Here is a 27,569-nt window from a genome sequence, read left to right on the forward strand (position 1 = left end):
GTTTTGCTACGATAAGGCGGTGTTGGTATTGGTATTGGTCTTGCAAAAATGCAAGAACAAGACCAAGACCGATTTTGGGCAACACTAGACTTTTTTTTATTCTAATAATTTAGTTATATTTTGAAAACTACTCGTAGTATTTTTATTTAGTTTATCGAAGTTAAACACGCTGTGACAAAAATTACGGATGAAATCGCTCTTTTAAAATTTTTGGTTTACTCTAGCAGTTAGTAGTAAAAATATCAACAAAAAAATCAACAACAAAGTACACATGTTAGAAGTGAAACTTCCCAATAGTATATGATCACTCCATATATTTGTATATCAATAGTATTTCTATACACATCTTCGTGAAGATTCATACGTAAAACATTTACCCTTATGCGCCTAAAGAAGTTTCAGTTAATAAATTCCAAGACCAGCATAGTTATAATAATAATTCCAAATTGCATTATTATTATAACTATGAATTACCTTGTAGATATTAATATTTTCTGAATTATCGTTGGAATCACGAATCTTGCAACTTAGTAAAATGTCGATGACACCTTGCTTAACACATCGAAATGTCAATTTACAATCAGTATAGGTCAGAAGTCAGTTAAATTATTGAAACATCCAAGCAACTTTGGAATATTTAAACCTACCTATATTATTGTTAAACAATGTTACGGCTTTATTGTATATGAGTTTTCTTTTATAATATGTATATGTGTAAGATGACATATAAATAAACATATAAAATATAATCAATAGCTGTGTTAGACTCTTTGCACCAATAGCTTTTTCTATGTGTAATTAAGAAACGTTCATTATAATTTTAAAAATCTCGCGTCTCGAGTCTAAGTACTAAGTATTGGTCCTGTATGTAAATAACGTCTTATAAAATTAATCAACATTATTTATTCCTCGTTCTGTGGGCTACAGCCTACAACGATCTAAGAGTACGCCGATAATTCGCGCTTGTGATGTACTTAATAAAATTGTTAGCTTCAATGTCAGGTACATGGGTACGTCAGAAAGCGACGTCGTCCGCTGTTACTTCATGTTCCCACAGCTAGGACTATCCTTCTGAAAAGGGCTCATATGATTCGGTGTATTAATTTAGTTAATACATAGGTTACCGGACCTTTTTCATTGTCCGTTGAGTCAACTGGCAAAAATTCTATTATTTGTTAGTGCCTATTATTTAATTTAGCTTTTTCCTAATCAATTTCATATGTTTGTTTTTTTGTTTCATCTATAATTTTATTCACTTAGGGCATGTAACACCTGTTAGGGCATGAGTGTTTTTATAAATAAATAAATAAAATAATTGTCATAGATGAGACGTAGTTAGAGCTAAGTCGAAACCTAAAGACCCAAAGAGCGACGTTGTTCACATTTACCTGTTAAAATTCGATCTAAGAACGGATACAGAAAACCTTTAGATTTCTACGATTCCTCATTTTTGTTTTCTTTTGAAATTATTAATGGTATAAACACTTCCTTGTAACCTTTATGACCATTAAACTTTAAAATAAAAACTCAGTGCTATTTGACGAGATTTATTACATTCAAAGTATAAATAATTATCAAAAGTGTAATAACAATTTATTACTAAATTCTAGACAGTTTCGCACGAACATTGTGTCAAAACATTATAGAACACTAAGGGTCTGTTTCACAATGTCCGGATAAGTTCCAAATAAGCTATTTATTACTTATTGGTAGGATAAACAGAATTTTTGCGTTTCACGGCTGTCAGATAGCGCTATTTGTCATGAAACGCGAAGTATCTTGGTACTTTTATCTTTCGAATAATTTATGTGTTGCATAGCTGTTTGGTGCTTTATCCATACATTGTGAAACAGGCCCTAAGACTGTTAATGAAAAATACCTTTGTTTAAACTACTCACTAGTAGTAAATTAATTCAACATAATATTACTTATTAACCATAATTATTATATTGGTTAGATTGTAATTCATGTAAAGTGAGACTCTTTTTTGTGAACTTTATTCTAGAAAAAAATGATGATAATAACTATGGCATACAATTATTATTTACCTTGGACAATTTATAATAAAATATTACTTGTGGTTAACAGATCTTATGCCTATAATTACAGACATTAAATATACCCGGATATAAGGATAATTAAAATACCATTAAGAAAAACCGAGTTAAATTATTAATTAATGATGTTAACTTGTTTAACTGAAATCTTTCTACTACTCTTGCCAACGTCACATGTCAAAGACAATTGAAACAATAAGAAAGAACAGTTTTCCTCCAATAACATAAATAACGATTCTTCTTGAAGATTAAAAACTAAATTTCGATGAAAATTTGTAATTTTTATACAAATTTAGCTTTGACTTTCTACATACACTACTATAAAGCTATCTTGACTAAACCCCTAGGTCTAGACCTGCCAAAGACACATTACATCAACGTCTGTTGGCCAGTCTTAATAGACAATTAATAAAACGTTGTGTATGTAATAAATCCGCGTTTCTAACCTTTAAGGTTTCTTTAAATTTATGAGTATTGTGCAGTGTTGTCTAGTGGCGTGCGACTTTCATCAACGAGGTCGTAGATTCGATCTCCGGCTATGCCAATAGAGTACCATATACCATTTACCAATGGAGTTTCTTTCTATGTGGGCATTTAACATTCGCTCTCATCGTCACATTCGGGAAACTGGCATGCCTTCAAGTTAACAGGGTGTGTCAGGTACAGTAGGCTGATCACCTACTTGCCTATTAGATTGACTGTTTTTTTTTATAGAACAGGGGGCAAACGGGCAGGAGGCTCACCTGATGTTAAGTGATACCGCCGCCCATGGACACTCGATGCCAGAGGGCTCGCGAGTACATTGCCGGCCTTTTAAGAATTTGTACGCTCTTTTCTAAGTCGAATTGGTTTGGAAATACTTCAGTGGGTAGCTGGTTCCACAAAGTAGTGGTGCGCGGCAAACACTGCCTAAAATAACGCGCAGTTCTGGAACGGCGGACGTCGTGGTCATGACGACCAAACAGACACAAAAATCAGACCAAACCTAAAAAGGCTGCATCACCACTGATTTATTTTTATTATTATCCTTCACCATAGAGGTTTCAGTACGATGCCTATAAACTGAATTAACTCTATCTGTATTTTCAGAGTATAGCAAACGTGGTCTCTAGCCAAAGTTTCATGACGCGTTTTGGTTTGAATAATCTCATCGGACTCACAAATAGCCAGCCTCTCGCCAAGATGACGGCTAAAGAGTTTATGATGGGCTACAAGTCTGAGCTCATGACATTGGGCAACACTTTTATGCCTGGTTGGATCTATTTTGATAAACTTGGCCTGATTGATCGGGTGAGTACAGACTCTTTGTCCAAAAAAGGTTTTTTATTTGTTAGTTAACAAACGAGCCGAAGTTACACCGCAGCCCATGGGCGCTGACACTGTTCAGAGGGCTCGTGCTTTTAAAGGATTAGTACCCTTAGGGCTACTGAAAAAGGGTGTAAAAATATTATTAATCGAGGCTTTTCTTGGCGTAAAAAAATGTGTTTTCATTGCCTCTTTAGTCTGCGCTTAATACCAAGATTATTTCACTATAATGACGCCTCCGTGGCTTAGTGGTAAATGGCATAGAACTGATTAAAATGTACTTACACTTGATTCATATACAATGCAACATGTATGTATGTCCGTATACAGCCTGCTTATATTGTAGCTAAATACAAATAGTACTATTAAAATAGTATTAATAAATTGTATAACCGCTTTTGTCGTATTGCGAAAAGCTCTCCAAGGCATCTTCGTATAATTAAATCAAATTCTATAATAGAAAACATTTTCTAAAAGTTTTCTTTTTTTTAGATGTACGACTTTAATGGCGATTTTGAAACCGTATTCACTGGTGAAACGGAGCTAACACATTCAGGTCTGATTGATACCTACCGGGGCTCTACAGACTTGCCGCAATGGCCTGAGAAACACTGCTCAAACGTACAATACGCGTCAGATGGTACGAAGTTCAAGAGTTCGATTGGGAAAAATGATTCTCTGTTGTTTTATAGAAAGAGTCTGTGTCGCGCTGCGCCCTTGGTGAGTTGGTTTTTCATAGCAAAATTATTCTAATTATTTCTATATCGCTTGCCCCGGGGAACATAGTCGTAAAAGCAATATCTATTTTATTTTAGGAAATTATAAGAAACTATTTTTTTCTATTTCAGGATTGAAACATTGTTATGTTTTTAGCATAAGTAAAAAAAAACTTAATGTACAAAATCCATTTAGACTAAAGAGCAAAGGCGTTTTACGATTGTTTTACTGTTTAAACATAATTATGGGCGTCACAGTCCATGCATTACGACGGCACATTTTGGTGGATGTAATAATTTATTATCACTCTTCGCGGAAATATAAGTAATTTGGTGAAACAGAAATATATATCTGCCACTCGTTATTTGTTTTTAAACTGTCGCACAAACTTTTATGATTATTTCGTACATACAATATAAACTAAAACAATCTTTATGATTGTTGCTATCTATTTCAAGAATGTAAAATTAAATAAACGAGTATTAACTACACATTTGCCTTTAAAAATAAATAAAAAACTCCGTAAAATCCTGATATTTTTTTTGTAATAATATGTTTTGCAAAAATTAAAAAAAAAATACCCAAGGACGTCAAAAATGAGAAAAAACAGTCGTAATAGTGCATTACGACTTAGTTCCCCGGGGCAAGCGATTTGTAAATGATAACAAACATATTTAGCCAGTCAAATACAGATGAAGAGGTTTGGCCGATCCCATCTGATTATAGATTCATAAGTATTATGTGTTTGTTGAATTTATAAGTGATATTTATATGTATTAGGTAAAGCAATTAAAGGCGTAAAATAATAATTATTTAAAAACTTCTAGATCCCAGTGAAAGAGGGCGAGAAGAATGGTTTGAAAGGGGTGATGTACACATTTCCCGATCACATGATGGACAATGGAATACATAACGAGGAAAACAAGTGCTTTTGTCGACATGGTAAGTTTTTGTGACGCGCTGAAATAGTTTTTAATAATGAAAAATTATTATTTTTAACTTTTGATTTTATTATATTTACATTTTTATTAATTTTACTATACACCTTTACACAAGACTGGACATTACGTACACTGGTAATTGTTATTACTGTTATTTTTTTATATTTGGTATTTATTACATTCCTTTACAATTGAGGGCCAAACTAGCTGATGTGGTCTCTGGCAAAATAACCAGCGCTGTGGAACATTCTGCACCTCAGCATAATGCTGAGCCTGGGCAAATTACAACCACAGCATACACGCATTACATACTTTAAATATACCTTGTTTTTACAAAGAATTGTTATCTAATTCTTTTTTAATTAAAAAAAATAATGACGGTGTAAAGAGAGGATCACTAGGAGTAGCAAGGACAATACAAGTAATGGATTGAATATTTTTTTTTGTTTTTTTTCAGGTAAATGTCTGCCAGAAGGTTTATTGGATGTAGCCGACTGTTACTACGGGTTTCCCATAGCTTTATCCTACCCTCACTTTTATAAGGGTGATGATGTTTTATTTACGAAGATCGAGGGTTTGAAGCCGGATAAAGAACTGCATGAAACAAGGTATATTACTTGTTCTGCCTAAAAAAATGCCAAAGACTAAAAAAAACCGACTTTTTTTAAATTGATGAAGAAAGTGTTTTAAATTGTATATTATTTCATTTCGAAAATAGTTTTTTTTAATATCCATTGAGACCATCACTAGAAAACAAAACCCTGTTAATGATATCATTTATTTACCTATTTAGCTTTGAAACCGTTCCCTAGATATACCAGATAGTCTCTATAAACCCAAATACTCAAACTCAAATAATTACAACAATATATGGGAACGATAAACTCCTGTTTGATATTAACAATATTGAAACTGGAGTTTCTATTAACAGTGTCTTCGATTATATAGAAAGTCTGTATTGCATTTTGAAAATTGTGTTTTGAGTTTTCTGACTCCTTATATGATCAATTTTGAACCAGGTTCTGGATCCAACCCGACTCCGGTCTTCCCCTCGACGTGAGTGCCAAGTTCCAGATCAATATGCCCTTGGAGGATATCAGCAACATCAGAAACACAGGCAGATTTTCCAATATCTACTTGCCGCTTCTCTGGTTTGATATTGTAAGCTTTAGTTTATTTTTAACATTTGCTAGTTCCAAATATGTAGTTTCAAATTCTTTTTAATTTTCGTTTTTACTACATTTACATTTACAATAATTTTATTAATTTGATAAAGTAGACTTTTTATGTGTCTTTCGGGCATTAATAAACTTTAATATTTTTTAAATCTTTTAACTTGATTTTTATTTTTACTTCTTGTCTTGCATATGTTTCTACTTATGAATCATTTCTTTACAGAGAATGTTCCGCCTGCCATCGTCAATGGAGATGCGCTTCAAAATGTATCTAAACATACTTCCTATAGTAGAAAGATCAATAATGTACTTGAGTTTCATTTCTGGCACGATCTTAATATTCGTAACCGTCTACATCCTAACATTTAAAATCATGTTTAAGTCATACAAACACAAAAAACATTGGTGTAATAAAGACAAAATGAAAGATATCTACTTGCCCTGTGAAATACCTCTAGACTCAGATGATAATGAAAAAGAATCAAAGTCTTTTATTAAAATACCCTCGGATAGGCTCAAAGAATTAGGCCATAAAATCAGCGATAAAGTAGGTACAAGAATTTTCGATTCCGAACGTAAAAACTCCCTCATTGTTCCTGAATGTTCGGAAGTCAATGATGCGTATAGGAGTGAGAGTGATGGTAGAGAAAGTGATGATGATAGGCGAGAAAGTGATGATAACATAAGAGGTGATGGCACTTGTAAATATCTAGAAATAATTGATGATGGAAGTGATTTCGATTATGTTTGTACTGAGAGTGATCGAGCGAATGCATTGCGCGAGTTAGATAAGTGAAATCGTTGATCAATCATTGATGTCAGTTACTAAGTCTAATTCCGTTCTAACTAAACTACTTTGTCTCTTTCTGCAATATGTTAATACTGTGATAAAGAGGCAGATAATAGGCCCTGTTTTTATCTTGCCAACTTAAAAATCGGCCGCTCTTTCCGATGAAGGGCCGAGTCAAAACTACCCGCTTTCAATGACATAATGTCTGGTAAGTATTATTAGAAATCTTTTGGGATATATATTTGTTAATTGTTAATATGCAAAGTAAAACTTATTTCACATATAGCAACAATTTTTTCTCAAAGAGTTTATAATTTAAAATTTAAATAAAAAAATGAAGATTAAGAAATTCTGTTATTTTCCTATATTTATTTAGTAGACGAAATGTAATAATATGGTTAATATCGATTTCATTATTTGCCATATGCACGAGGGTGTTTAAAAAAATTAACTACGCCAGCGAGATTACCAATGATTTTTATTGTTTCTAAGACGACTTCACATTTGGTTCTACGATTTTTTGTGATACCCGCAATTTACATTAAATCGCTTTGTTTGGTGGTTATTGACTGCATCAATGATCGATGTAAGATAAACTAATCATGACATTGATTTTCTAAAGCCTACTTAAAAATTATGATTGTGTGTCAGTTTTTTTAGGTAGTTCACGCTCAATGTTTGCTCACTAATAATAAATAAGGTAATTAGGAATACTAAGACGGCTAAATTGCTGAACCGTTTATAATAAGATTTAAGACTGGTGTTAGAATTCCATTCTTATTTTACAGTGAGAGACTGGCGAATATGTTATTATTGATTAGGTATTTTATTTTACTATAATGTGCTGTTAAGTTCATGTAACAACAAAAAGTTCTATGCCAATTTTTAACAATTAATTGTTAATTAAATTATGCATACCATACTTTTTATTCTTCTATGGATTTACTAAGCTTGCCGTTAATGTATAAGGTAGTTAATATGTGATATTTAAATTAAAGATTAAATAACCGATCTACCTGAGAATATAAGTAAATTAATTGTAAATATAAATTTAAGGTTTGAAATTAAATGATTATATATTATCTGTGTTTATTTTTTAATCCTACAAAAAGTTGTTTAAAAGAACAAAGATTTGATGCAGGTCCCTTATAGGTAGGTTTAAAAAGATTTTGATCGTGTTCTGTCATACACTTGATGTCACCCTATGTCAGAATTAGGGCCTGTTTCACAATGTCCGGATAAGTTCCAAATAAGCTATTTATTACTTATTGGTAGGATAAATAGTATTTTTGCGTTTCACGACTGTCAGATAGCGCTATACGTTATGAAATGTGAATCTTAAATCTTATTTGGAACTTTTATCTTTCGAATAATTTATGTGTTGCATAGCTATTTGGGACTTTATCCATACATTGTGAAACAGGCCCTAAATCTATCAAATTTATACTATTGTGCGTAGGCGCTGTACTATACAACATTCTTGATAATAATAATTTATTATACTTAAATTTTAAACAAAATTTAAATTTTTAAAACCGTTAAAACTACATAACAAGAAAGGCAGTCTTACAAATTTTGTTTCAATATTTTTCTAGAATAACCTTTAAATCATTAAAATATAATTTTTAGGAACTAAGGGAATAGTAGGATTTAATGCTAGTAAATATTTGACATAGCGAACAGTGATTCAAGACTGGAGGATCAAAGACACACAGCAGACAGAGACGATGGACATTCATAAGACTTTTCTTAGTAATATTTTTAAAGATGACAGTATGCCATCTTAAAACGTACCATCAAATAACGTACCATCAAATAACGTACCATCAAATAGAAACGAAATTCTACAAATTGTAAATATGGCGTAGGTAACCAGAACTTTGATGGTGTTTTTCAAAGGAAAGAAACAAGTACAATGGAAGAGTGTAGTGCTAATAAATTAAGAATTTAAGTAATAAAATCAAAACTACTTGGAATGTCATAAATAGAGAAACAGGAAACCTTAAATCCCGTAATAATTAATCCCTTTTAAAGGTAGATGATAAGATTATTGTTGAAAGCTCAGAGATTGCTGATATTTTTGAAGATTTTTTTACTAACATACCTATAATTACTACATCTTCTCTTAATCCTCTCCCAATGAGGCTATTAGTTTTCTTAAAAGTTACGTACCAGAATGCAAAATTAATTTACATTTTAAGCACGTTAGCGCTGGTGATGTAGTTAAAACTTTAAAATTAAAACATTCTGGAGACTTGTGGGATGTTTCTGTACATATTATTGACATTATTGATATTATTGCCCAAGATCTTGGGTATATTTTTAACAATAATTGTATTGATGAAGGAAATTGTCCAGATTGAATGAAGCCTAGTAAATGAATACCTTTATTTAAATCTGGATGCAGGACAGATCCTACGAATTTTAGACCCCTCAATACCAACATATGTATGTACATACAACTCTAAGTTAAATTTTTGAAAAAATTATACTAGAACAATTTTTTTTTTAAACAAACAATCTTCTACACAACGCACAATACGGATTTACTAAAGGCCGCTCCACAACCAATGCTGGAATAGCTCTGTTACGACATATATTTGATGCATGGGAGAAAACTCAAGATGTACTGGGAGTTTTCTGTGATTTTTCCAAGGCGTTTGATTGTGTTCATCATGAGACTCTGCTTTGCAAACTTGACCACTACGGTATAAAAAATGTAGCTCTTAACTTAATAACCTCTTACCTAGGTTGTCGAACTCATAAAGTTAATAAAATTTAAATGGAACTAAATCTTCGGGATCACATATTAAAATGGGAGTCCCGCAAGGTTCAATATTGGGACCATTTTTATTCATTATATATATTTGTTGATTCTACGGTATTTCTGGACATTACTATAGACCAAAAACTTCAATGGCGTCAGCATATCACTAAACTTTCTGACAAGCTTAGTTCTTCTTAGTTAGTTCATCCGCTATAAGAAAAATTAGGCAACTCACAGACGAGGAAACTGCCAGAATCGTATATTTTAATTACTTTCACAGCGTTATGTCGTATGGAATTCTTTTATGGGGCAAAACAGCAGATATACAATCTATTTTTATCTTGCAAAAACGTGCTATTAGGTCAATCTATTGCTTGAAACCAGGCACTTCACTTAGAAACTTATTCAAGGAAATCAATATTTTGACGGTACCTTCACAATATATCTACAACTGTATCGTTTTTGTGCGTAGTAATATTAGTTCTCTTTTAAAGAACAGTGACATTCACAATAGAAATACAAGAAATAAGGGGAAACTTTTCCAACCATCTTACAGGTTGAAGAAAATAAATACTTCATTTATAGGCCTAAGAATACGCTACTATAACATGATTCCTAGTGAAATATTGGAACTGTCTTTCAACAGATTCAAAACACATATTAAAAAAACCCTAATGTGTAAAGGTTACTGCACAGTTAAGGAATACCTAGAAGATAAAAACGCTTGGCAATAGTTCTAATTATATTGTTATAATTTGTTTTGTTATCATGGATGTATGTAATGGTGAATGTGGTAAATCACAGAACAGATTTTTATTTTATTTTTTACTTATGTAACTTAAATGACGTTGTGGTTTATGACATTTTCCTTTGAATTATTGTTATGTACAGGGAGGGTAAAACTTGCTGAGTTTCTTGCCCGTTCTTCTCAGAACAAGGCCTCCTGGTAGTTTTGCGAACGGATGGCGTAGTTTTGCTCTTTCGCGAATTTTGTATACGTTTTTGACATTCATAAGCATGCCCTAAGACGCATCTAAATTGAATAAATGAATTTTGTTTGATTGAAATAATAATGTAAATTTTACTCACGCAATTTAATTTTAAAAGAAATATTTTATATTATGTTTCATCTTTTTTATTTCTGCCAAAAATTGACAGTATGAATAGCCTGAGCATTAGCCAGACAGCTTATGAAATATTAATATTACGCTACGTTTAACTAGCGACCTGAAAGATATTCAGCCCGCTAGTTTGACAGACATGCACTTTTTTAATGTTTTTTTTTCAGTTTTAAGCACTGATCTCTTCCGTAAGGAACTATAAATGAAAGAAATAAATAATGAAACAAGCATTTATTGATACATTAATAATTAAGGCCAATATACAACATAATTCACAGCTCCCATTCAAACTTTGGTCAAATCTACAAACAAAAAATGACAAATCAACAATTTTTGGTCGGAAATGATTTATACATATTACGGAACTTAAATTTCTAATCAAATTACAATTTTATTTTTTTTAAATCAAAACGCCTTACAAAATATCTACCAATGACAATGTTTATAAATTTTTAACATACAAACACACAGATTTGACCACAACATACCATGTGAAGAGAGAATTCTTGAGATCGGTATCCTCATGGTACAATAATTCAGCGACATACACCCTATATTATTGTACCATGGTCGACTAACTACTGACGCCCCACCAAGTGGAGTAGTCATAAATAGATTAAATACGGGTGGTTCAATTTAGACCATTTTCAAAAAACATTTGCCAGTTAATCAGCAAATTATATACATACATCAATTATATATACAGAAATTAAAACAGTAGTTATAAATTTGAGGTTTTTTAGTCTAAAATTGAGCCAACTGAATTGATAAATGTCAAAACACCACAGATTAATAAGGTTTATAAAAAAAACTACTTCATCCACTAAAGGAGAGCCCTAAATGACAACTTATGTACCTAAAATACGATAAAAAGGCACTATATCTTATTCTATGAAACTACCAACTAGGTTTACAATGATTTACACTTGTACATAAATACATATTTCAGCTGCCTATGTCTAAATTTTATGTAATGAGTACATACTGGATAATTTTTTTACATTTTAAAGGATTTTTTTAATCTAGAATCTAAATAAACATCACTCATTTATATAACATTTTCAAAAAAGGTATCCCGTCAGCTGTAATTGCTACTCTAACAAACGACCTAAAAACTGCGAATCTAAAATTTTAAAGAAAATCATTTAATAATAACGACAATATTCCACTTTAAAATAAACCTACCATAAACCTTAATTAGTAAAAGAATACTTTGCCGCCGCAACTAAAAATAAACTCACCGGCCAAGGTAGGACATTTTAGTTAAACTGCCTTTAAAACTAAATTAGTGTACAGTGTTTTAGTTACTGTTTAAACTAAAATACTGATTTAGTTAATGGATCGAAAAAATACCTAAATTATAAATTAAAAAAAAATATTAGGGCACCAGCAATGTAACGTATATCCTCTCAGTATATCCTCTCACAACTCCAGTTGTGGATATATACGTATATACTTCAGCTTAGCATAAATATGTAAAAAATCCAAAGTAAAATCAGTTACTTCTGAATTTTTCCTTCATACCATCTGTTTATGTAATACGAAGCTTTCGGGACACTAAATACATCTAAGCTAACTTATCTAAAATTTATCACAAAAATATTGAAATGGAAGATTATGTCAGAAACTTTAAGTTCCAAGGAACTATCACAAGATCTTGCTAGATTAATTCTCGTATAGGCATGAATGAAGACAATTCAAATTAGCATTTTAATTCATTCAGACAACTGTGAAAAGCACCGATTTATACGATTCGTATTTAATTATCAACGTTAAGTTTTTAATTAATTTTATTTGTAACGTGTAACATCATAAATGAAGATTCAATTTCAAAAATGCAGACGAATTCAATAGTTCTTAAATACAGAATTAATTAAGGCACTCTAATTATAGATATGTAATAACGAACTATATTAATTAATATTCAATATAACTACGACTTTGTTCAACCTTGTGCGAAAATATATAATTCCTCCCATAACGCGTTTTCCTTCCCCCATATAACGCGAATATTTCTCGTATACATTTCTAAAGTGTGAAATTTATAATGATTCGTCAAATCCATATTTAGTTTCAATAGTGTTGTTATATAATTAAACGAAACTTTAAATTCGTGTTTCGAGGTTTTACGACAATAATACTACAATGCGATTCAGATAACGCGACCCGGGTCGAGCGCGTTATAGGGGAGTTAACTGTACTTATAAAATATAATTTTTAAATAAACATTTATAAAAACTAAATCAATTTAACTTCTCTTTGTTTAATTGGATTTACGTCATCTTGTGAAGAAAAGAGACTAATGAAGAGAGTTTTTATAAAGACCAAAGATTTAGTATATTCGTAAATAACCGGAACTGGTATTTAGTTACCCTATCGGTAATTACCGGTTAATTAAAAGGTGGGTTAAACATGGTGGGGTTACTGAGGTTTGGATTCTTAATACACGAGTCCTCTAAACTAAGGTTAGATATTAACGAAATAAATCAACAGTTGTTACATTCGAGTTACTTTTAACGATATTTCAATGTACGTAATACATAAGTAAAAAACGGTTAAAGCGATCTTATTTCGCTTGTTTGTGATTGGCAATAATTCGCCAACTATAAAAAAATGCTTTCAGAATTATCAATCTTGGAGCTGTTCAAGTATTACGTAAGCAATTTGCTGCACCCCCCCCCCCCGGCCCCTCCTCTTGTCAGCAAAAGTAAGCTCTCAAAAATAATAGTACATACAACGTATTATATTAATTTTTTGTAGGAATCCTTGAGAATACATTTATATTTCAAGCATAGACAATGTGTGGGTATTATGTAAAATAGTGAACTGTATGTAATGTATGTGTATGTAAAAGAGTGACTTCTGACGTAATGACCAAATAAGAAAATCAAAGCCCCCCTCCCCCCTATATTGTAGAATTGTTTGATTTGCTTTTTTTTACGAGTACCGAGAGTTTTTTACGCCGGCTATTTCTCTCGGCCAACACCTTCTGTCTTCTTTGCCGATGAGTAGGGATGCCAACAGGCTCTAATTTAATGACGTGGAATAAGTGATACCATTATGATCCATTATGATCTTCCAAAATAAACGTATTTTATTTATAGTGATTACGTAATACTTTAACGGCCTCCTAGTAATAGAATCGCATTTGCGGACACGACCTTTCCACGTTTAGGGCCTGTTTCACAATGTGATAGACAATGGATAAACTCTCAAATAGCTATGCAACACATAAATTATTCGAAAGATAAAAGTTTCAAATAATATACTTGACATTTCATGACGAATAGCGCTATCTGACAGTCGTGAAACGAAAAAATACTGTTTATCCTACCAATAAGTAATAAATAGCTTATTTGGAACTTATCCGGACATTGTGAAACAGGCCCTTAGTCTAATAAAACGGGTTGATTTATCAGGATTTATAACAATCCTGTATATAATTTTTATTGACTATGACGATATTTATGGGTCAAACCATAGAAACTTTTTGAAAACGATAATTATATTATATAATCGTTTTCAGGCCAATCTAAATTCTTCTATCAAGATCTGTCTAACAATGTTCCAGTGCTCAAAACAAGGACGTGGCCTGATCAGAACGGATATTATAAGACAACCTTATTAAAATCCGTCTTTTTCAATTTTATCAAACTTTCCATGTCTTTTGAAATAGCTTAATTCACAATTTATATTACTATATTATAAATTGACGTAACCAGACGGATATATGTAAATAGGATATAAAACCCGATATCGGTTACAAAATAACCGGTTTTTCGGTATTACTAACAGTAGCTATTTTGGAAACCGGTATCGATGTCATCTAAAAGCAAAAGTTTTGGCGCAAACTTGGAATCGCTTAATATTTCAATATTAAGTTATCTTTCCGTTTGTCGAATTATTTTATATACAGAGTGGATAAGCAAGACATTGATAATTATATTATAAACAATAATAATTTAAATGTCGATACAAATTTTGTCGATTCAAAAGTTTTGTGTTAGCAATGACGTAACACAAACTAATTTAAGCAAAATTACTTTATTCACAATAAATCGTCCAATTCTATAATCTATGGAAGATTATAGAAAAACCGAAGCTATATTTAAACTAGATCAGATATCCAACCAGGGAAATGCCTATTTTTATCACGCTGCAAAATAGCTAAGATATAGAAGTGTTAAGAAGTAGTTCTGCTCTCGGCGAAACACTTTTTTCTTCTTCTTCTTATCTTATTATTCAAAGTGAGTTTTGACATTGACATGACACCTACTCTTTTACAGCCCAAGCAATCTGACATTCTTCTGTCATTTCCCTATCTGTCAGGGCATTGATACAAAATAGATAAAGTAAAAATGTAGTGTGAATATACACTGTCGCTGTAAAGTAGTTAATTCCAAGTGTTTATCGATATTTAATTAGCTGTCTAGAGATTCAATTAACTCTCTGACTTAACTACTTTACTGCGATATATCTTCACTATTACTAAGAAGTAACGGGCAGCCACTGATGCGATACTAAATTTTAAAAAAAACTTTATTTTCGGTCATTTTATCTATTGTAGACTGTGCGTTTTAACCCAAACCAAATATTTATGCGGACTTAATAACAGATAGAAGTATGAATTCAGGGGTTCTAACTCCTGTTGCGTTCCACTCTGTATATTATTACGCGCCATTTACAGCAAAATCTGTGTTGCCATCTATTTCAAATATGTATTAGCCAAATATATAGCAGTGTTTATCGAAATAATTGCAATTCTTGCTTGTGACGTCACATTAATGTTATATATCAATGTATATTATAGATACTTTGAATATTTTTTTTAGATTTGATTCTTAAACAATAATGCACACATTACAATGTTTTTAATTTGTATTCGTATCAATCAATTAACCTCAGAAGTGATTAACATGAATTTTAGTTTAGTAATTGTTTATTTCCTGTATTCTAGAACGGTCTATTAAACTTAAAACTAACTTCAAGAGCTGTCAAAGCACGTGTGACAGCACTCAAGACGGGATTGCGACTTGAGATACGATAAAACCAAGGATATATGTGACGTCTTTTACAGTTAGAAAAAATAATTTTGATACTTGAAATAGTCCTTATACTAAACTTTTATACATTTAGAAATATAATTTAAAATATTTGATCTTAAATCCTTTTACCCTGTTTTCTGGCCGCTACGGTACCACATAAGCGTCTTGGTGACGTCACTGTCCGAATATCTTCGATGTCAACCCCTCGGGGTTGCAAGCGTTTGGAGGCGCGAGTGCGGAAATTTTTGTCTTGACTGGGCGTTAACGATTTTATACATCTGCAAGGAAACATTAGCATTTTTAAAAAGAATAATATTTTTTTTAAGTTAAAAACTAAGTTGTTAATAACTTAACAAAAATAATGTTGCCAGCTTAAAAGTTTTTAACATCTAAAGTGTTGCCAACTTTAAAAAAAATCGTTATATTTATATTATAATTAGGCTTCCACATATTATACTAAATTTCTGTCAATAGTCGAAAAAAAATTCTACAAACTAAGCTATAGCGAAATTATTTTGGATCAAGTTTATTCCAACTAGTACCAAATTATTAAGATAGATATAAAAAAGTGGAAATAATATTTAAAAAAAAATTAAATGCCTGCCTGCGTAGAATAATAGAGCCAGAGAAGTTTGGCGTGCTCTATGACTACCATAAATTCTAGAGTTGTGTATTATATGTGTAAAACAATTTTATTTGTTGTATTATGTTGTTTTCATTTTTGTGCTGTATAAAATTTGAAATTGTCATATTTTTAAATAATAGGTTAAAGGTTCTTTCTTATATTACTATTGTAATATACATCTTAATGAAAAAGAAACCTAATATATTAAAATCAAAAATAAATATCTTATGCTCAAAAATATCTGTATTCCAATCGTATACAACAAAACAACAGTTACCTAGTTTCCCGGGTATTCTTAGCGGGTAAAATCCGGTTGAGAAACGGTGACGTCACAGACCTGATAACGTCATCAATATTCTCGGCGCGTGTGTGCAAGCGTTTCGAGGCTCGCGTGCGAAATTTTGCCGATTCTTGACTTTGCAGGTTCGGTGTTAGAGATTTTATGCACCTGAAAGAAAGAACTGCAAGTTTACTAGTCTGTACCTCTATATATCTGTGGTCATAGACAATGCATTTATCATATTCTGATCTATGGCCACAGATATATAATTCTACTGTACGTGTGTACGTCACTGAACTCCTCTTAAACGGCTATACCGATTTCAATGAATGAAATCTTAGTTTCTTAGAAAAGTTAGTTAAGGACTATTACGACTGCTTAAATGTTTTCCTCATTTTTTACTTTTGATGTGATAACTATAGTTTTTTTCCGAATTTTTGCAAATAAAAACATGATTATACGGATTTTTTAAGGACAATGTTAGTAATACTCGTGTTACTTTCCTAAAATACATCGCAACAACCATAAAGTTTTAATTTTAATAGATCTACCAAATAATTGAACAAAGATTATACGGCCAATAAAAAAAAACAAAATCCCTTGAAGCATAAATTACCTTGCAGCCTGCTCTAGCTGGCTATTGAGTAGCTCGTTCTTGAGTTTCGCCTCGGCCAACTCCCTACGCAACTGCTCTTTACTCTTATTGCTCGACGAGTGGAGAAGAGAGTGACGACGCAAACGGGCCGCTGTGGGACGATTTAAGGGGTTCGGATCCACCATTTTCTGGAGAAAAAATTGTAAATACAGTCCTCTTTCAGTCAAATTGTGTGCATATGTATGTAAGGATGTCATGTGGAACATGGTGTAGTGGTTGCAGCTCCTTACAAATATTTTGTAAAACAAAAAACTTGGTTATAAGCCTCTACACTCGATCTTTAATCTAAAAAAAGTGGCGGAGAGTTTATTGCCAGTCTCGTCCGTTCTACGCCCGTGATTAGAGAACTAACAGTAAACGTAAAATTAAAAGCATTTAATATGCATTTCTGGACCTTATAATTTTACTTCGTGTTACATAAATAAATAAAAAATATAATTAATCAATAAAGCTTTTTATAAATGATCCTAATCCTTGTGATTGATTTGCACCAGTTCACACAATTTGTATGACTCAAATGTCGAATAACAGAGTGGCTTAAAGTTTCTTGTCAGTTCTTACCCGCTCTACCCCCTTGACTTGTAAACAGCTAGTAAATGTAAATTTAAAATCAATTTATCATCTTTTCTGAATTTATTCTTTTCCCCGTACTAGAGTTTAAAGTAATTATTATTATTGGAAAAGTGATATGTTTCTTTAACAAAATCCCAGAGGCTCTTTTATCTCGGCCTTTCAATAAATTTAAGAAATGTATTAAAGAAAGCTGTAAACAGGCTTACTATAAAGTTAACGATTATTTAATTGATAAAAGGCAGGCTACTTGTAATTAATTTGCGATATTTGTTTTAAAATAAGTGTTGTTTGATGATTTACTATTTTAAAAGAGTACCAAGTGTTTTTCTCTCAGCCTACACCCTCTGTCTTCTTTCAAAATAAGGGATGCCTATTGCCTATAGGTTCAAATATAATAGTGTGAAATAAGTGATACCTGTATCTTATATTCCATAATAAGCATATTTTTTTTAAATTTTATATGAATAAAGTTTAGAGTGTGAATATTCCTATAAAACTTACCTTCAATAATTCATTAAATTCCCGAGACACTTTAGGTAAATCTGGTAATTTGCCATCCCTAATATCATGCCATTCTTGACCATTTTTGGGTAAGGGACCACCACCAGCCGCCTCAAACAGGGTAAGACCTGTGAAATAAATAATAAATGTTATTATTAAGGTTTAAAAAAGGATTATCAAATCTATCAAGTCGTTAACATTTTGATTTAAATAAAGCTGAGTCGAAAACGTTTAACTATCTGCCTGACCGAAAGCCAGCGTGTTGATTAAAATGTAAAACAAGTCACCGCCATGATTATTTCATTTCTTTTAGGAAATTCCGTGTTTTGTTTTATTGTAAATGGTTAGGTTAGTGTAGTTGCCTAGGAACGTTTAGGAAGCTCGTTAAACGTTTCATTCACTCACTTGTCTGACTAAACTTTAGCGACTTGATTGAATATCGATATTTAATTAACTGACTAGAATTTCAATTAACCAACTTAAAATTCAATTAACTCTCTGATTTAACTACTTTACTGCGACAATTACACTGAGCTCGCCCTTTGGGTTGGAGGAACAGAACACCTGCATTTCTCCACATATTTAATTTTTTTTTAATCACAGAACTCTACTTAGCACTAGAATCACTCCTGCGCATCTTCAAAATTGAGTTTTGTTACAACACAATTCCAAATCTGAGGCATAAGGAGTAACATACTTCAACCCTATATTTAAGTGTTTGATATAGGAAATTGCAGAGTACCAATGCTGGATCTAAAGAACTTACCAAAAGCAAATATATCCGCCTTGGTGAGGTGATTAAAGTTCTCATGCAGTATTTCTTTGGGCAAGTATCTGCAATCGCCTTCTTCCACCGACGGTGACGATATACACGTTACATGGCCTAAGTCACCTAAAAAAGTTTTTTTTTTTTTAATATTTTGTAAAACAAAAAAAAATTTAGCTATTTAAAATTACGGAAAGTTTACCAGTTCTTCTGGTCTCGATTTAAGAACTGACAGTTAATGTTAATTTTGAAAAAATATTCTTCAAGACTTATAAATGTACATACATACATTTTATTAAACTAGTCATCTTCTAGAACTGTTAATAATGTCTGGTATAGAAAGGGGTCTTGTATCGTATGTTATTCTTAGTACTCTATTTATTTTGTAATAAATAAATATAATTATTCATTTGGAAAACTATAGTCCAGAGAATTAATATGCGTATTATATTATTCTATATTAATTACATGTTGTTTTCTTTAGACTTCCTGCCAATGAGAACCATAAACAATGCAACAAAAATCACAATCACAAATGTGTATGTATAAACTGTGGAGAATTTACGAAAAACATAATTCCATATAACTTACCAATCTTATATTTATGTCTGCCTGGTCTATTAGGCGCATCATCATCGTCATATCCGTCATCTGAATCAGTGTGTGACGTCACTTCCTCTCGACAAATGAATATATTTCCAGGCTTTAAGTCCATGTGTACAAGGTGCATTGAGTGAATATATCTGAAATAATACATATGTTAAATACATCAAAACATATGACTTACAATATATTTCAGACCTTTTATAAAATTTTATATAAAAAACAATTTAGACTTCAACTTGGTAGGGCAATTTTTTTTAGATTTCATTTTAATAGAATTAAAGTAATCCCTATCATACATATCCTATGGGAGTATTAAACTAGGAACACAATTAAAACTAATTATGGACTTGACAAATCATTATGAATTTTACACTACATAAATATAACTTGAGAAATCTCCGCGTTATAGAGAGATTAACACTTACGACAATCCATCACTTATATGGGCCAATAGCAGCAATAATTCACTTTCGGGTAGCGGCCCATGCTCCATTTTCTGTTGTAAGGAACCACCATCGCAGTATTCATTCTGAATGATCATATGATCATCCTCCGCCCAGGCCGAGTAATATCTAAAATAAATTATTATATATAATATAATTAATAGTAAATAAAGCAAAAGTATTTTTTTATTGTTATTTGTAACTGAAGCCTTGCATGAAGCCAGGTTTTAAATGCAATTTTTTGTCTTATTGTTAACGTTAATAAATATACAGTATTTTAAAATATTCGACTGAAAAAACTGAACAATATTAATTTAAAAGATATCAATAAAAATTAATTTATTAAGTAATAAAAAAAACAGAAATTGACGCAGTCCCACTATGAGTACAACATACAGTAGACAAATATTCAATAAAAATAATATTTAAAAAAATTTAGGTTCAGCGTCAACATTTTGACTTTCAACTTAAATGAATCGAAAATAATTAAGTAGACACTAGCCCTTTCCACAACCAGTCTCTTCCATAAACTTTATTAATTAACTTTGCCATAAATTAAAAAAAAAATTATTAACTAAAACTTGGATAAGCATTCCAACTTGAACACAAATCAGTGATACGATAGTGAAAATGTAGTGTATATATTTTTGGGTCAAATAAAGAAACTTTTTTTTATTTATACCTGACAACGTGCGGATGCTTCCCAAGCGCAGCGTGCGCGTACACCTCGGTAATGGCCGCCCTCTCGGCGTACGAGCCCGCGACCGGACGCAGCGAGCGCTTCAGTGCGTACACGCACCCGTCCAGCTTGTTCAGGCATTTCGTCACGCGGCCGAAGGAGCCGCATCCGATCACTCCTAGCTCTTGGAACTCCACGTTGTATCGGGATATGTTCGATTCCTGAGGATTAAGTATCGTCACAATCTCGTCTTGGGCACTGTCAAATGTGTCAAACTTCATACAGAAAAAATGGGTTGACAGCTTGTGAAATTGGGCTCAAATTTTAATCTGTGTATTATTTTTGATCTCTATAAAATGTGGTATAAATTTTTAATAGTTAATAACTATTAAACACTGTTTTATACTAATACTAATTTTAATGTGTCCATTTCGTTTTTTTGTGTATAAAATAAAAACAGAAACAGACAAGACCTCTGTCTGTCCAGCCTAAGACTTACAAGTAATATGCTTTGATAATACATACCCTTAATCTTTTTGCTGGATTCTCAGGTGTTGAATCACCATTAGGAGTTTTAGACAAGGCTCGTTTCTTTTTGTTCATCGCTTGACCTAGAAATAATGATGCCATACATATTGATTCCAATTTGTAAATCAAGTTAAATTACTTTTCAATAAGGCATTTGATACACACATTCAATCAAATCTTTAATTAAATTAATTAAATTATTCAGTAGCAATAACATAGATTTCAAATTATTTTTAATATAAATTTTTTGATCTGAAGAGTCTATTTGATGATAGTATATATATAAATTTGATGATCTTTATCAAATTTCTAGTACAACTTAAATGGAAATAAGACGAAAACTACACACAGTCGCCAAGCCAACTTTTTGTATACAGCTAATAATATATATTCCTTACCATCAGGTGTGAAAGGATTGATGTTGACCAAAGGTTGTTTACGAGGCTTTGGTTCCTCTATATCCTCAGGGGCTATGCTTATAAAGGCACTGTCTTCATCCATAGTTGGCTGATTAGATGGTGGATGAAGATGATGGCTGGAGCCAGACGGCATGCCTGCAAACAGCATACATATTATAGCATAGCATATATGTATACATAATAATGGCATGAGTAATTCATACATATATTTCTGTTTGAGTTTCAGTGTTTTTACTGAACTATCAGCTATCCATAATATATATTGAGTTGATGAATACAAAGCTTGGACAGCCTCTTTGAATATACAAATATAAATAAATAAATTTAAAAAAATATTTTTAAATACATATATAAGTGCAAGAGGAAAATTAATAGAAAGGTGAAAAGTAACTTGACGTCATATGAACTTTCTAGAACTTACCCGCCGGAATCTCAAGTTTCGGTGGGAACAATCGAATCCTGGAGCGATTGATAGATGGTGTTGAACATTTCTCAAGTAAAGTCTTCGGTGTACGCGGACTGTCGAATAGTCTGAAACATAAAAAATATACTTTTAGTATTTATTGTAGCCATTGTTATTAAAGTTATCCAGGTCCGTTTTGGCCTAGGGGGGATTCGCATCCCTCAGATCGTAGGTTCGATTCCAGGCTGTACTCCAACGGACGTTCTTTTTATGTGCGCTTCGGTACTGAGGAGTTCCCACCCAGAGGTAAGAACAGTACTCAGTCGGGCTGAATTTGCGCTTTATTGAGTTGCAAGCGGTGGCCTGGTATGAAATACTGTCTCGCCTTGCTAAGCTAAGCACACCAGCGCGCGGTGACGGCCATTCGATATGTCGAGGACCAGTACTCCGATGCTAGTTGAGGCTTTAAGCGGAGTGTCTTCAAAAAGAGTAGTAGCTTCTGAACAAATACTTTGGTACTGTACTCAAGTCGTAAAAGGACCAAAAGAATTGGCAAGAAACTCCGCCCGTTTTTTAATCGCCCTTTAATAAATCCATACGTAATTAAATTTAAAAACATTAGAAAACTGAAGCATAGAGTTCGAAATATCCTATTATTGAAGTTATAAAAACGATTTTCATAACAAGAAAACAAGCCAAATTTCTTTTTTTTTGTGGCGATAACGAATTGTTAGTCATCGTGAATTATGTAATAAAATGCAAATTTAACTTAGGAAACACCTGAGGTTGAAAAAATCTAAGCACAATGATAAACGTTGTAAACAGGTAAAAACAATATAAAAACGAGAAATAGTCCATACATTCATACACATAGAGAATATATTCCTTTGAATTACCCATAAAATCCGTTGAAGTAACAATAATAGCGCTCGATTTTTTTGTATATTTAGGCGAAAAGAAATCATATGCACCTTGTCCCAAGGTGCAGATTCTGTACAGGTTTTTTTAAAGGTGCTTCCATTATATCGTATTTTTTGTGCCAAAATCGTAGGAGTATGGGCAGATGTCAGCTGTTTCATCATATGTTTCATTATAACTGTTATTTAACAGATTTTCCAACGACATTTTGTGCGTGGGAATAATTTTCGTGTATGATTTTCTATTAGGATACATAGGACTAAAATTCAATTAAATTACTAGCCAACAACCCATAAACAAAATTTTGTCAACAGATAATTACTGCAAGAAAGGAATGCTTTTACCACAGTAGCTAAATTATAAGATTAGAAAAAGTTACGGTGATAAAAAAATAAGCATGGGGTTGATTATGTTTGTCTTATGTTATTGTTGTACAATGTCATTGGCGATACTTATAATTCAAAATTAATTTAATTGAAAAAAAAAACTGAACAATTCAGTTTCTATACTAATACATAATGCTTTACATTAATAATAGACACTTTCGGGCCATCAGACAATTGCAGACATGGTGTAGACAATTGGCAATTAAGGCCAGAACAAAAAGTTTTGTAATTTGTTTCTTAGTAAAGTATCTTATCAAGTTTGAAAGACTATAAAGGCTATGCAATTTTTCAAGTCTGCTTCTTTTGAACTGTAGTTATATCCCAGGTAGAGTTGACTCTCATGAAACCATGGATATTCACAACATTTGCACATAGGTTACCAAATTAGACTGGCTATGTCACTGTTCATATGAAATAAATAACAAAACCAATTCAAGGTGAACTGCTAATTGCTAAATAAAGTGTATGTTAAGCAAAAAGTCAGCTTCAAATAATGGAAAGAGAAGATTATTAATATATTAGTCACACTAGTTAAAATCTTGGAATTACAGATAGTTAAGATGGTGATTCTTTACTACAGTTAGCCTAATGGTAATCATACACTCTAAGATATGCATTGAAATGCCTTCGAAAAAGGCTGAAAAAATTTCAATACATTTACAGCATATTTGATATTTAGTTTTCTTTCTCAATAAATAGCCATAGAAAAAGCCACTAAATGTACAATGGATACAATGGAACATTATAATCAAATCACAAAAAATATATGCATCCTAGGAAGTTTAAGAGACTTGATATAGAAAGCCTATATCAAGTCTCTTAAACTTCCAACATGAGGAACTCTTTTGTGTTAATATTGGAACAATATTATTACTTAAAACAGCTGTCATAAAGATAATAACTATTTTTAATATAATCTTTGGTTGTGATAGTGTGATATGTGCCTTACCATTTGTAAGACATCTACAATTTTATAGGAATAAACAAGAAAATCACTCATAATATTTACACTCCTTATGTAGACAAACTATTTAGTTTATAAAAAAATAGGATTTGTAAGGTTGATAATGTTACATATACCATAAATCATAATGCTATTACCATAACTGTTGCTTTAACCTCACTCAGTATGCGAACATTTCAGAAAAAGATAAGTGACAGTATTATGAAATGAAATACATTTATTTTGAACATAAGATCATCATGGTATCACTTATTCCACGTCATTAAATTTGAATGCAAATGATTAAGACAAAATTCGGTATTATCTGTTGTTGTTTATGTCATGTTAAGATCCATGTAGTTTTTAAAATTAAGAACTTTACAGAAATAACATCACATCACTAGTAAACAGACATCTATAAATAGCGTTGTGTGTGCACAAATGTGTTTTGCTGCCTGCTCATACAGTTCAAATACTTACCTCACGAGAAAGAATAAGAAAAAGTTTTGTATCTAATTTGGATATTTCTTACAAATTTATGACATTGTTTCAGGCCATTTATAGCTATAGAATGTTTTGTTATGGTAATTTATGTATAGGTCAAAACTGATGGACAAAATATTCATTAGCTGAGGCTAGCTACTGATTTTTTTAAAGTATGTTTATAAAAGAAGACTGCTAGTTGTATGATCAAATATGTTAAAAATGCTAAAAGAAACTGGAACAAGGTAAGTAAATAAACCAGCAGGCAACAGATTCATTAAGAATTAAGGCAGAAATGAGACTAACACGGCCCAAATCATTGTAGGACATGTACTGACATGATTGAATGAAACAACTCATAGGTGTTCCATTTTCAGTTTTTGAGATTTGAGAGATTTTTGAGTTTGCCGACTTTTTTGCATAACTACAATACCAACAACTTAAATGAGATTTTATTACAAGTAGCTGCTGTTGAAAATATTATAGAACTTAAATAAATGCTACATTTGTGTAAAGTTGTAGTATACATAGTTGTCTAATGAAAAATGGCACCTCTCATGTTTGTTTACTATATATTATTTCTAGAAAGTTCTTAATTTTAAAAACATCTTGGATGTTAACATGGCATACTTAAATATAAATACATACATACATGTACCTATTACTATAGCACTGATACATGATTTTGATATTTAATAAGGTACAAACATTTCAGATCGCAGTAACAAGTTCATGATTGCCCACACATGATATAAGAGAAGTTTGGTCCCTAGAATATGGTATTTTATGGAAGGAATTGAAAACGAGAGATGTTCTACTTACGTCAAGGCACCAACGCGCTTATAAGGTGGGCTGAAAGACATTGGTGCTGTTGAAGCTTTCCTGTCACAATCATCATCGTCCAAACTGTTAAAATCCAATTTCCTAGGCAATAATAATGTTGGTGGTATAGGACTTAAATTGCTCGAAAACATATTGAAAGAATCTGACATGTCACTAGATGTTTCCACTGATAGTTCTGAATGATTATATCCAGTCTTCATTCTGTAACTCTCACTCATTTTCAAACACTTGATAAATACACTTTTCTAGTTACAATCATATATAAATTACGTTATTTTCACAGTCAAACAAAAGCTCACTTTCACAATTCACAAATATCTTTTCTCAAACGTTATGGCGGATGACGCATAGCACCTGTTTGATAGGTCAACCAATTACAGTGAAGTATTCGACCGGTAAAAAAAATATTTGAATTCTATTGGCTGCGGGACGTTTTTTGAATAAACAGCTTCCATGCTGTGATTCTATAACCTATGGTTGTCTATGGTAATGTGAATAAATGGGAACAAAATATAACCTTTAATTATTTAACAGTAGTGATTAGAATTCTATATAATCAAATTGAATAGAAATATAGATATTGTCAAATAAAGTTATTGATAAATTTATGTCAGCTCTAAGCAGACACGTTCTTAATCGTCTTAAAATAAACAAATAGATGTCACTTTTCTTGAAATACCCATCAAACATACCACCATTTGCTATTCCTCGTTAGGTGTCACTTTATATATTTTTCAGAATTTAAAAGTTATCCATTACGAGATGACTCTTTCCAAAGTAAAACGTGGTTGATGTTTATAAATAAGTAGTAAATAATAAATTGAAGGCAACCAGACGGGCCTTTGCAGGTTACCCTCATCCGCTTTAAAGAAGGTCCATCTTACGCGACATATAAAACTATTTTATTTTAGGTATTTTTTTAGATATAGGTTCATAAAATAATATTTTGGAAAAAGTTTAATAGTATAGTTCTGAAAGTATTTTTGTAATAAAATAAGAATAATTTGTATTATCTATGGTCGAATGAGGTTGACAGTTGACACACATTAGCGCGGGAACCGCACGTGCCGCCATCTTTTGTTAATTCGATGCGCTTTCATTCCATAATTAGTAACGCAGATTAGATTAATTTTTGTCAAACGTTTTATCTTAAATGAAAATAAATTGACATTTAGGATTTCATGCTCGTTTTAATTTATTATTCAAATGCGTTATGGTTTAAAATGCGGTAAATCATTTAAATGGATGACAATAAATTCGTTTTAAAAGATAACCACACACACTATTCCACATGTGAATAATTAATATACATATATATAAGTATATATATATTTATTAATATATATTAACCTAATTGAGGGTTGGATATAATTATGAACTATGAATAATGTTGCACATGATAGAATATTTTATATTAATTTTTAAGTGCAGCCTTCTGCGCGTACTAACGTGATCCAATTAATATTTTCCTTATTATTAACCAAAGGCAACTAGGCTCCAAAAGATAAACCACATATTATATGAAAATTATGTTTTTTTTACGAAAAGTGCAAAATTTGTGAATAAATTAAAAACAGCCGTTAAACGTAAATTAATCAAT

At 31.7% G+C, this 27,569-nt stretch overlaps 2 protein-coding genes across 3 annotated transcripts in view; one reads left to right on the plus strand and one right to left on the minus strand.

The window, feature by feature from the left end:
• The window catches only part of LOC111000499 (scavenger receptor class B member 1), a 66,851-nt gene extending 58,806 nt beyond the window's left edge, over nucleotides 1–8,045 (plus strand). The window contains exons 6-11 of one of the 2 annotated variants that reach the window (XM_045631370.1): nucleotides 3,147–3,347; nucleotides 3,855–4,082; nucleotides 4,907–5,021; nucleotides 5,478–5,628; nucleotides 6,040–6,181; nucleotides 6,419–8,044. In XM_045631370.1, the coding sequence (XP_045487326.1) occupies nucleotides 3,147–3,347; nucleotides 3,855–4,082; nucleotides 4,907–5,021; nucleotides 5,478–5,628; nucleotides 6,040–6,181; nucleotides 6,419–6,991 (1,410 nt within the window). In that variant the 3' untranslated portion in view covers nucleotides 6,992–8,044. Of the gene's footprint in view, nucleotides 1–3,146; nucleotides 3,348–3,854; nucleotides 4,083–4,906; nucleotides 5,022–5,477; nucleotides 5,629–6,039; nucleotides 6,182–6,418 lie in introns of both variants that reach the window. The other variant, XM_022269953.2, reaches the window with a different exon arrangement.
• A 5,918-nt stretch (nucleotides 8,046–13,963) lies between these two features.
• LOC111000503 (wee1-like protein kinase) lies at nucleotides 13,964–26,327 on the minus strand. The gene is made up of 12 exons (XM_022269958.2): nucleotides 25,949–26,327; nucleotides 22,415–22,524; nucleotides 21,973–22,128; nucleotides 21,572–21,657; nucleotides 21,050–21,267; nucleotides 20,350–20,496; nucleotides 19,910–20,061; nucleotides 19,319–19,444; nucleotides 18,553–18,680; nucleotides 17,440–17,606; nucleotides 16,821–16,991; nucleotides 13,964–16,196 (listed from the first exon to the last, which is right to left on the minus strand). Exons 1-12 carry the CDS (start codon nucleotides 26,185–26,187, stop codon nucleotides 16,034–16,036), a joined length of 1,863 nt encoding a protein of 620 aa, XP_022125650.1. The 5' UTR covers nucleotides 26,188–26,327; the 3' UTR covers nucleotides 13,964–16,033.
• Nucleotides 26,328–27,569: the final 1,242 nt, after the last annotated feature.

This window comes from Pieris rapae, chromosome 15 (assembly GCF_905147795.1).
Source record: "Pieris rapae chromosome 15, ilPieRapa1.1, whole genome shotgun sequence".
NCBI lineage: Eukaryota > Metazoa > Arthropoda > Insecta > Lepidoptera > Pieridae > Pieris > Pieris rapae.